Genomic DNA, 8,466 nt, shown 5'->3' with positions numbered 1-8,466 from the left:
TAGATGGGGCTGTGTTCCCACTACTCATAGGACATGGATGACGGTCTCTCTTGGCCTTGCCTTTGGTGTCATCATCCACAGCCTAAGGATGTAGAGGCAATGACAGGGTGGGCAGAGTATGGACTGTGGCATTCTGGGAAGATGTTGCCTGGCCACTCTGCCAAGTCTGTGACCCTGTAGGGATGTTCTTTCTGAATAAAAGGAGCTAGCCACGGCAGTGTTACTCATTTCTTTAGACTCATTGAGTTGTTTCTGCCCAGTGTTTAGAAAGGTGAGTGGATTGGGTGTGGTGCATGCCTTTAACCCTAGCACTCAAGAGGCAGAGGCAGAGGCAGAGGCAGAGGCAGGTGGATTTCTGTGAGTTCAAGGCTAGCCTAGTATACAGAGTGAGTTCCAGGACAGGACAACCAGAGCTACACGAAGAAACCCAGTCTCAAGAAAAATCAAAACCAAAACCAGAAGAAGAAGAAGAAGAAGAAGAAGAAGAAGAAGAAGAAGAAGAGGAGGAGGAGGAGGAGGAGGAGGAGGAGGAGGAGGAGGAGGAGGAGGAGGAGGAAGAGGAGGAGGAGGAGGAGGAGAAGAAGAAGAAGAAGAAGAAGAAGAAGAAGAAGAAGAAGAAGAAGAAGAAGAAGAAGAAGAAGAAGAAGAAGAAGAAGAAGAAGAAAGATGCATGGATCTAGAACACATTGGACACAGTATATGGTAGAGTCCCTGCAGGCTGTTGAGAGCAAAGTCTCCTGTCACGGGACTTGGGAAGAGCACCAGTTGGTGATGCCCCATCCCAAACATACCCTTGCCTATTCCCAACTACCCTGTCAAGAGCTCTAGTCCTGGAGCTGGAAAGCCATGTGTTAGTCCAGGGTGGAAAGTCCTGTGAGTCTGGGCTACTCTGGAATCCCTCACCTGGGAAATGGGTGCCATGAGTGAGCTCCTCGGGCATGGGAATGTGGGTGGTAATTCCCATCTTCAGTTTGGCCTGTCTTTTCTTCCCACTCAGCTCCTTAAGATGCGCCACTCACAGTCCAGCAAATAACCCAGGGACACTCAATTTTGTGAATATTATCTTTATTCAGGTGCCTGGAGGCCAAATTTGCCAGCCCTATGTTCCATTGCCTTGTCATGGATCCAGCTATGCTGGGAGGGGTGGTGATTGTTCCAACGATGCCTGAGTGTGGATGGGGTGGGTTGGGGAGGGGTAGATGTCTGGGGTGGACTCAAGATACCCAGGAACTTTTCAGCCACAGCCAGTACAGGCGACATTTATACACAGCTCGCATTCGTCGGTGGCTATGGTCCCTGTGTAGGGAGAAGGCAGGTTAGCTGAAATTGGACCTCAGGGGTCAGTGGTCACAGATGCTGTTGGCCAGAAGCTGCTGGGGAAAGGGCCTGATGATCTTTCAGAGATCCGGAAGCTCTGGACTCAGACTGAGGGGGTCAGGTCCTAGATTCCTCTCTGCTGTCCTTCCTAGCAGAGACTGGGCAAGGAACTTTCTCTCCTGGTCTGAGATTTCTTATCTGCTACACAGGCTAAGAAACCTGACCTGAATACTATAGGAAGGGGCCTGGGCAAAAGGATCAGGGCCTGCTCAGAGCAGGGACATAACTACTTGTAGACTGGACCAGCCTGTGCCCAGCTTTTCTGCATCCTTCTGATTTCAGCTCAGCTGTCACCTCTCCAGGGAGTCATTCCAAGCCTGATCTCGCCAGATGGATCAGACAGATGCATCTCACGGAATCATGTTGGTGTCTTCCCAGAGTCCCTCCCCACATTTGTGAGGTCTTTGAAGAACTTCTCAGGGCTGTGGGATTGGGGCAGTTCTAGGGAGGGCAGGGGCCGTTGCCTTCCAAACTTCCTGTCCATAGCCACTGGGTTGCTTAACAAAAACGAGTGATGGTGGAGAGGAGGGGTAGGAAGACACAGGGTTGGGGAGCGGTGTGCCGTGTGCTTACTCAAGGCCTTGAAGATGCTGGCAGCTTCCTGGGAGGCACAAACAGGCTGGAGGTCCACGGGCAAGGCTGGGTCATGGCACACACCGGGTAGGAGGCTACTGGTTTTCAGTTGGGGGTTGGACATCTGCTCCTTCTCCAACTCACTCAGCTTCTTCACCGATTCCAGTTGTACTTGGAAGCCATTGTACTGGGGAAGAGGGAGGAGAGAAAGGTCATCAGGCCCTGGCTAGGAGCAGGCAGTGCCATGAGACCGGGGTCATCAAAATCCCATGGGTCCTATAGGGTATTCTTTATGCTCACGGAGCGTTCAAGCCACACTGGAAAAGCAGCTTGGAAGAGGAAAGTGGAGTCTTAGTTGGTGATCTGCCACCAACAGCACCGGAAGCCTCCTGTTGCAGGCAGTTCCCAGAAGGCTGTGGCGCACTGTAGGTCACGTGGCATTAGGCACAGGCAGACCCTTGCTCGCTCAGCTCCTGTCTTCGCCTCCATCTAGCTGTCTATCTCTTCCCCATGTGACCCGACTTTCCCCTGTGGAAGCCTGGCACCAAGCAGAGCAGCTAACAGAGCTTTTCTCTGCACTGGCCTGGGGACTCTCTGGTGAGACTGATTCTCATCCCCTCCTAGACCCTTTTCTTCTTCTCCTGGGAACCCTGCCAGACACAGATGCCAAACTACAGTTGCACAGGGTTAGCAAGACCAGCAACATCCTGCCACACAGTGGCCAGGCCTGATTCCATGCCCCACCCATCTTATAGTCCCTGGAAGGACACAGAAGCCCATGTTCCCTTCTTCTGGCCTTTGCCTCTGTCTAGAACATGTTGGCCTGGGCCTGGCACTATTCATCCTTCAGTGAGCACAAAGGTCCTTGCTAGGGAAACCCTTCTGTGACTTGCCCATGTGGGTAAGCACAGGGGTGGGAACACAAGAGAGGGTCTCCTTCCCTTCTATGCCCTCCTAGGACTGACCCTGACCTGGTGCTGTTGACACTCCTGCGGCCTCCACCTAGCAGGTGTCTCCGTCTAGACTGGCTGCTGGGCCGAGCCCGGGTCCTTCACCCAAAGGGTAGGCTGGGTGGGTGGGGGTCTCACCTTGATGTAGACGGACTGTGCACCCTGCAGCAGCAGCAGCAGGACCATGGCAGCCCACAGTTGACTCCCCGGCATGGCTCTGACTACCATTTCACGCCTCTGGGTTCCAGCTTCCTCTGCTGTCCACCTGGCTGCTACCTGTCTCCTGGCCAGCAGCCCCTTATAGGCCAGGGTCCAGAGCTCTGGTCACTTATTAACTGTCTGACTGGGGTGGGGTTGACAGAAGTCTGGCTCTTTGACAAATTCAAAGTTGGTTCCCAGGAAGGAGGTGGGGGCCACAAGGGGGAACCCAGAGTGTGTGGGAACATGGTCTGCCAAGGGCTCGTCATGAATAGAGTTCTATGGGACGACCTTGGGCCTCTTCACTTTCTGTTCTCTCCTCCACATCTGGGAGGAGGGGAAGGTGAAAGTCAGGGGAGCACCACCAGGGGAAGTGATTTGCCCCAGGTCAAAGTGACTCCATCCATATGTCGTTAGCCCAGGACAGCCTCGCGTTCTTTGAAGCATGCAGGCAAATGGGTCAGAGCGAGGTGGACACACAGGCTGACCTCGGGACTTTCCAGTACTAACTTCACCCAAGTCCAACATCCTGCTCCAAAAACCAGAACTGCGAATAGAAAGACCAGCCTTGTAATAGGCAGCCTGCTGCCTGCCATTTCCCATCTGTACCCGAGTACCCTGGGCTGTGTGTGACCCTTATCAACTACCTGTACATCTGAGCAGCCGGCAGATCAACACGGTGTGAAAAGAAAGAGCCCGGGTATCATAGAAAGTGGTAGAGGCTCAGTGCCAGCTCTGGAGCAGCTGCTGTGTGTGCCCGGGGAGTTACATCATGTCTGACTGAGGTTTTCTTTACTCTCCGACCCCACAAGCCTATCAAAGCCACCCCCAAAGGTGACTGTGGGCAGGATGGGATCCAGCCCCTTGAGTTTCTCTTCATTCCCCGAGTGACTCATATATAACAGGTCCTTTAATCTCACAGCCCACCTCCCCAGTGGGTGAAGGTCGGATCAGAGAGAAGAGGGCGAAGGTTCAGAGGGTGCTATCACCATGGCCAGGGCCAGCTACTCTCAACAGGGGTCCTGCAGGGGCAGGGCTGGGCCAGGAACAGACCAATATGTGGCAGGTACCCCAGCATGGGCCTGAGCTGAAACCACCACAGCCTCCCTGGCACCTACAGTCACTCAGATTTGGTGGCTAGATGAAGGCCATCATGTGTTCCATCAGACCAGTCCTGCTCACGCATGTGTGATAACACTGCATCTTCCCAGAAGGCCTAGACTTCACGCTTATCTTGCCTTGAAATAGATAAAAGGCTCAAGTGAACTTTGGAGTTTCTTATGTCTTGCTTTGAATCCAGACTTCGGCCTTTATTCTGTGGAGTCTTTGGAGTCTCAAAGTCTCTTCTCTGCAAGATGCTAAAACTGTCAGAAAGCAGTAGCTCACACGCCTGAGTAACGCAAGACATGATGAGGCACTCTGCCCATGCTCCTTTGGGGAGTCGGAGAGATGGGTGGTATTCTGTCCAGCACCCTTACCTGTGCTCAGCCTGGGTTGCTATAAAAAAAAAAAAAAAAGTATAAGCCTTGGAGGTAGGGACACCTGGGCTTGAACCCAGCTTCCGGCAGTTACCCACCATGTGACCTTGCTTACCCTTGGTGAGTTTGTTTTCTCACCACTGAAGTCAAGAACACAATGACTAACCTAACAGTGCTTGTGAAAATTAACAACTCTTGTCTGGGGAGCCAGCCGTGGTTCCTGCCCCAAGATTATCCAATTTCAGCACACGCCCAGGGACACCTGCAACAAAGATGGCTTCCCTACCTGTTCTTTTCCTTGGAATCCTCCCAGACAAGCCCTGTCTCTGAACTTGAGGTGGAGACAGCTTTGACCCCCAGCCTCCTGCAGGTCGGACTCAGTGCCACCCTATCCAGAGCACTGGGTTTTCTCAGCTGTGTTACAACCTGAGGTTTCAGCTTCCAATTTGTATAAAAATGACTGGTCCCCAGTGTTGGAAATTGTCATGAGCCTGCTTGATTGCAGTCTCCCCCTCTTCCTGTGGGACAAGCTTAGCCCACCAGTCCCTTTATCAAGGGATAGGAGTCACCCGTCAGAGTGTGAAGGCCCTGTGGCAGTGGTTACCTTCCTTTCTCTAGCCACTGGCTCTTCCAGTTAGGGCTCAGCACACACCCATCGTTCCCTGGGAATGAATCATGACTTCCTCTTCCACCTGATAAGACTCGAAATTTCCAACCCCATCTCCTGCTTCATGAATGACCCACCATCTATCAAAGCCAGCTTGGTCACAGAGGATGTGAATCCTCACTGTCACTCTGATCAACTCATTTAGGTCACATAATGTCACTTCCTTCTTTACGGGCCTGGGAAGCCACTACCATTAGCACCTATGGAAGCTCACACAGATGAGGATGGGGGACAGTTTGCCTCTGTAGGTTTAGCTGCTCCTCTCCCCACATAGAATCCCTGCTTGGTATCTACTTTTATGGCACCCCAATTTCCCCAGCAATACCTTTCAGAGTTTGTTGTCTACTTGGCTGTGGGTTTATGGGCTTTCCCGGTTTTCTGACACCCCCTAGCCCTATCTCTTCAGTATCCTTGGTCCCTAAGGTGCTCACCAGGGGCATCAGGACCCATCCTTGGGCCTCTGTCCTCTTCCTACAATTACCTCCTTTGGTAGTCTCATCCAGCTTCAGGGAATTCCATGTCCCCAGTCTCTGAGATTGCCTAGCCTAACCCCCACTCATCAGTCTGTCTACCTCCTCAGCCCCTCGCGTCACCATGGATACTATCATGTGCTCAGGTGGTCAAGCCAAAACTTAAGGAGTCATTCTTCATACCACTTTTCATTTGCCAAATTCAATGCCTTCACAAGTTCAGTTATATTGACCTTCAGAATGTTTTTAGATTCCAACTAATCAGGGCTCACCTCCTCCCTAAGAATGAGACATTTAAGGTATCATCCTTGGTTTCTTTTTTTTTTTCTTTTTCTTTCTTTTTTTTTTTTTTTGGTTTTTCGAGACAGGGTTTCTCTGTGGCTTTGGAGCTTGTCCTGGAACTAGCTCTTGTAGACCAGGCTGGTCTCGAACTCACAGAGATCCGCCTACCTCTGCCTCCCAAGTGCTCATCCTTGGTTTCTTGAATTATTGTAACCGCAGTGTTAGGCAGAGGTCTCCAGAGAAACAGTATCCTCAGGATCTGTTCACCTATCATCCATCAATCACCAACCATCAATCTATCTGTCACCTCTTTTCTATCTAGATTTGCTTTGTGGGACTGGCTCCTGTGACCTCAAGACTGGCAGCTCTGAAATCCTTAGGGTGGGTGGACAGGCTGGTAATTCAGCTAAGAGTCGTCTGCAGGCTGTAGCAAATTCTTATCATTTCATGTTGCCTTTGTGTCTATTTTGAACCAAGGCTGGACGTTTTCATACTGAGGTGTGGCGAGTTTCTAATTTTACTCACTTCTGCCCAGTTCCTCAATGTGATCGATCCACATGTCCACCTTAGGTAACTTCCTGGTGATCCCTTCATTATGGAGTAGTCAAATATAGCCTGGCCGGCTCTGTTGACCTTCACATCCTGTGTGAACAAAATAGATATCACTGTAACCACGTCTCAGTCAGTGTCACCTTCTGGAACTGCAGCCTGTGCCTGCTTTTGTGGTTTTATGGCTTTTGTTTTATTTTGAACTGAGTTTCACTATGTAGACCAGGCTGGCCCAGAACTCACAGAGTTCCTCGTGTCTCTGTCTCCCAAGTGCTGGGACTACAGGTGCAGTGCTTGCCAGAAAGACACCACCTAAAAGAGGTTCTCTCTCTGTCTCATCTCTGTCTGTCTGTCTGTCTGTCTCCCCACCTGTATGATGAGTAGATAGTTTTTCTACCGTCTGTAGTCTGTCTCTGGCTGTTCTCTGTGCAGAAGCTTCTTCATTTCGTGAATTAAAGCTGTTCAAGTTCAACTCCATTTGCCATTTGTTAGGATTACTTCCTGTGTTGCTGAAACCCTTTTCTATCTTGAAATGTTTTACTCATTTCATTCAAAATTCCCAGTCTTACATCTCCCATCCACTTTGAATTCATTTCTGTGCTGGATGAGAGTGACGGCCTGTTTTCCCTTTCCTGGCACCAGTGCTAAGGAAGCTGTATTTTCTCCAGTGTTTGCTTTAACTTTGCCAAAACTAGTGGAGGCATCTATAACCACATGGGCTCAGTACTGGGCCTCCATGGGTCCCACGAATCTGTGCTGGCTTTTGTACTGGCATTAGTCTGTTCGTTACCATGGCTCGGTGGTATAATTTGAGACCAGGCACTGTGGTCCTCCAGCACTGGTGTCTGCTAAGGATTGCTTTGCAAATGAATTTTAGGATTTATTTTTCTAGTGCAGTGTAGAATCCCACTGGGATTCTGAGGACATCACATTGAGTCTGTGGATAATAGTCAGTCATGCGGCCATCTTTCCAGCTCACAGGCATGAGAACTCTTTCCATCTTCAGTATTTCTCTCTTCAGAATTTCTCTCTTCAGTAACTTGAAGCTTTCATTGCAGGGGTCTTTTATCTCCTTGGTATCATTTTTGAAGTGATTGTGGATGAAATTTCCCTCTCTGATTTCTTTTTCGGAGAATGCATTATTGGTCTATAGAAAAGCTATGGATTTGGTTTTTGAACGCTGATTCTTGTGTCAATTGCTTTGCTGGAAGGGTTTATCATGTCTAAGACCTTTTCAGTAGGATTGTGTCCTGTGTGAATAGGAAAAGTGACTTCTTCTTCCTGTTCCTATTTGTATTGCTTTGGTTTCTTTTTCTTAACTCATGAGTCTCTTCTTGATGGGTCAGGTACTGACTGAGTATGAGTAGAGAGACTGGGCCCATGTTACTCCCAGGTCCTAGAGGAAATGTCCTCAGAGTCCCCCATTTAGTATAACACTGGCTATAAGTTTGCCATGTAACCTTTATTACGTGGAGACTGCTCCTCTTTTCAGCTTTTCCAGGGCTTTCACCACATTGAACTTTGAAAAAACACATAAAAAATTCAGGTCTTTGTTCTTCACCCAGGCCTCTGCTCAAATATCACTCCCTTAAAGAGATCTTTCCTTACCCTCCTATCTTGAGGGCTGCCTCTATCTGTCTGTCTATATCATCACTATCATCTGTCTCTCTCTTTATCCATCCATCCATCCATCCATCCATCCATCCATCCATCCATCCTCCTATCCACCCATCCACCCATCGATCCATCCAACCATCCATCCATCTACCTGCTCATCCATCCATCCATCCATCCATCCATCCATCCATCCATCCATCTGCTCACCCATTCACCCATCAATCCATCCAACCATCCATCCATCTACCTGCTCACCCATCCATCCATCTTGCATGTTTCTGTTGGAATGAAAGCTGTTGGAATTT

The 8,466-nt window shown here is 49.8% G+C and overlaps 1 protein-coding gene across 1 annotated transcript; it reads right to left on the bottom strand.

Annotated features, from left to right (window-relative positions):
- Positions 1-1,234: 1,234 nt before the first annotated feature.
- On the bottom strand, positions 1,235-3,113 carry Guca2b (guanylate cyclase activator 2B). Its single transcript, XM_057785421.1, has 3 exons — positions 3,039-3,113; positions 1,951-2,137; positions 1,235-1,296 (listed from the first exon to the last, which is right to left on the bottom strand). The coding sequence occupies exons 1-3, from the start codon at positions 3,111-3,113 to the stop codon at positions 1,235-1,237; spliced, it is 324 nt and encodes a 107-aa protein (XP_057641404.1).
- Between the last annotated feature and the right edge of the window lie 5,353 nt (positions 3,114-8,466).

The sequence above is a fragment of the Chionomys nivalis genome, chromosome 11, assembly GCF_950005125.1.
Source record: "Chionomys nivalis chromosome 11, mChiNiv1.1, whole genome shotgun sequence".
Classification (NCBI taxonomy): domain Eukaryota; kingdom Metazoa; phylum Chordata; class Mammalia; order Rodentia; family Cricetidae; genus Chionomys; species Chionomys nivalis.
Note: the sequence above shows the minus strand (reverse complement) of the source record. Positions and strands in the feature narration are given on the sequence as shown.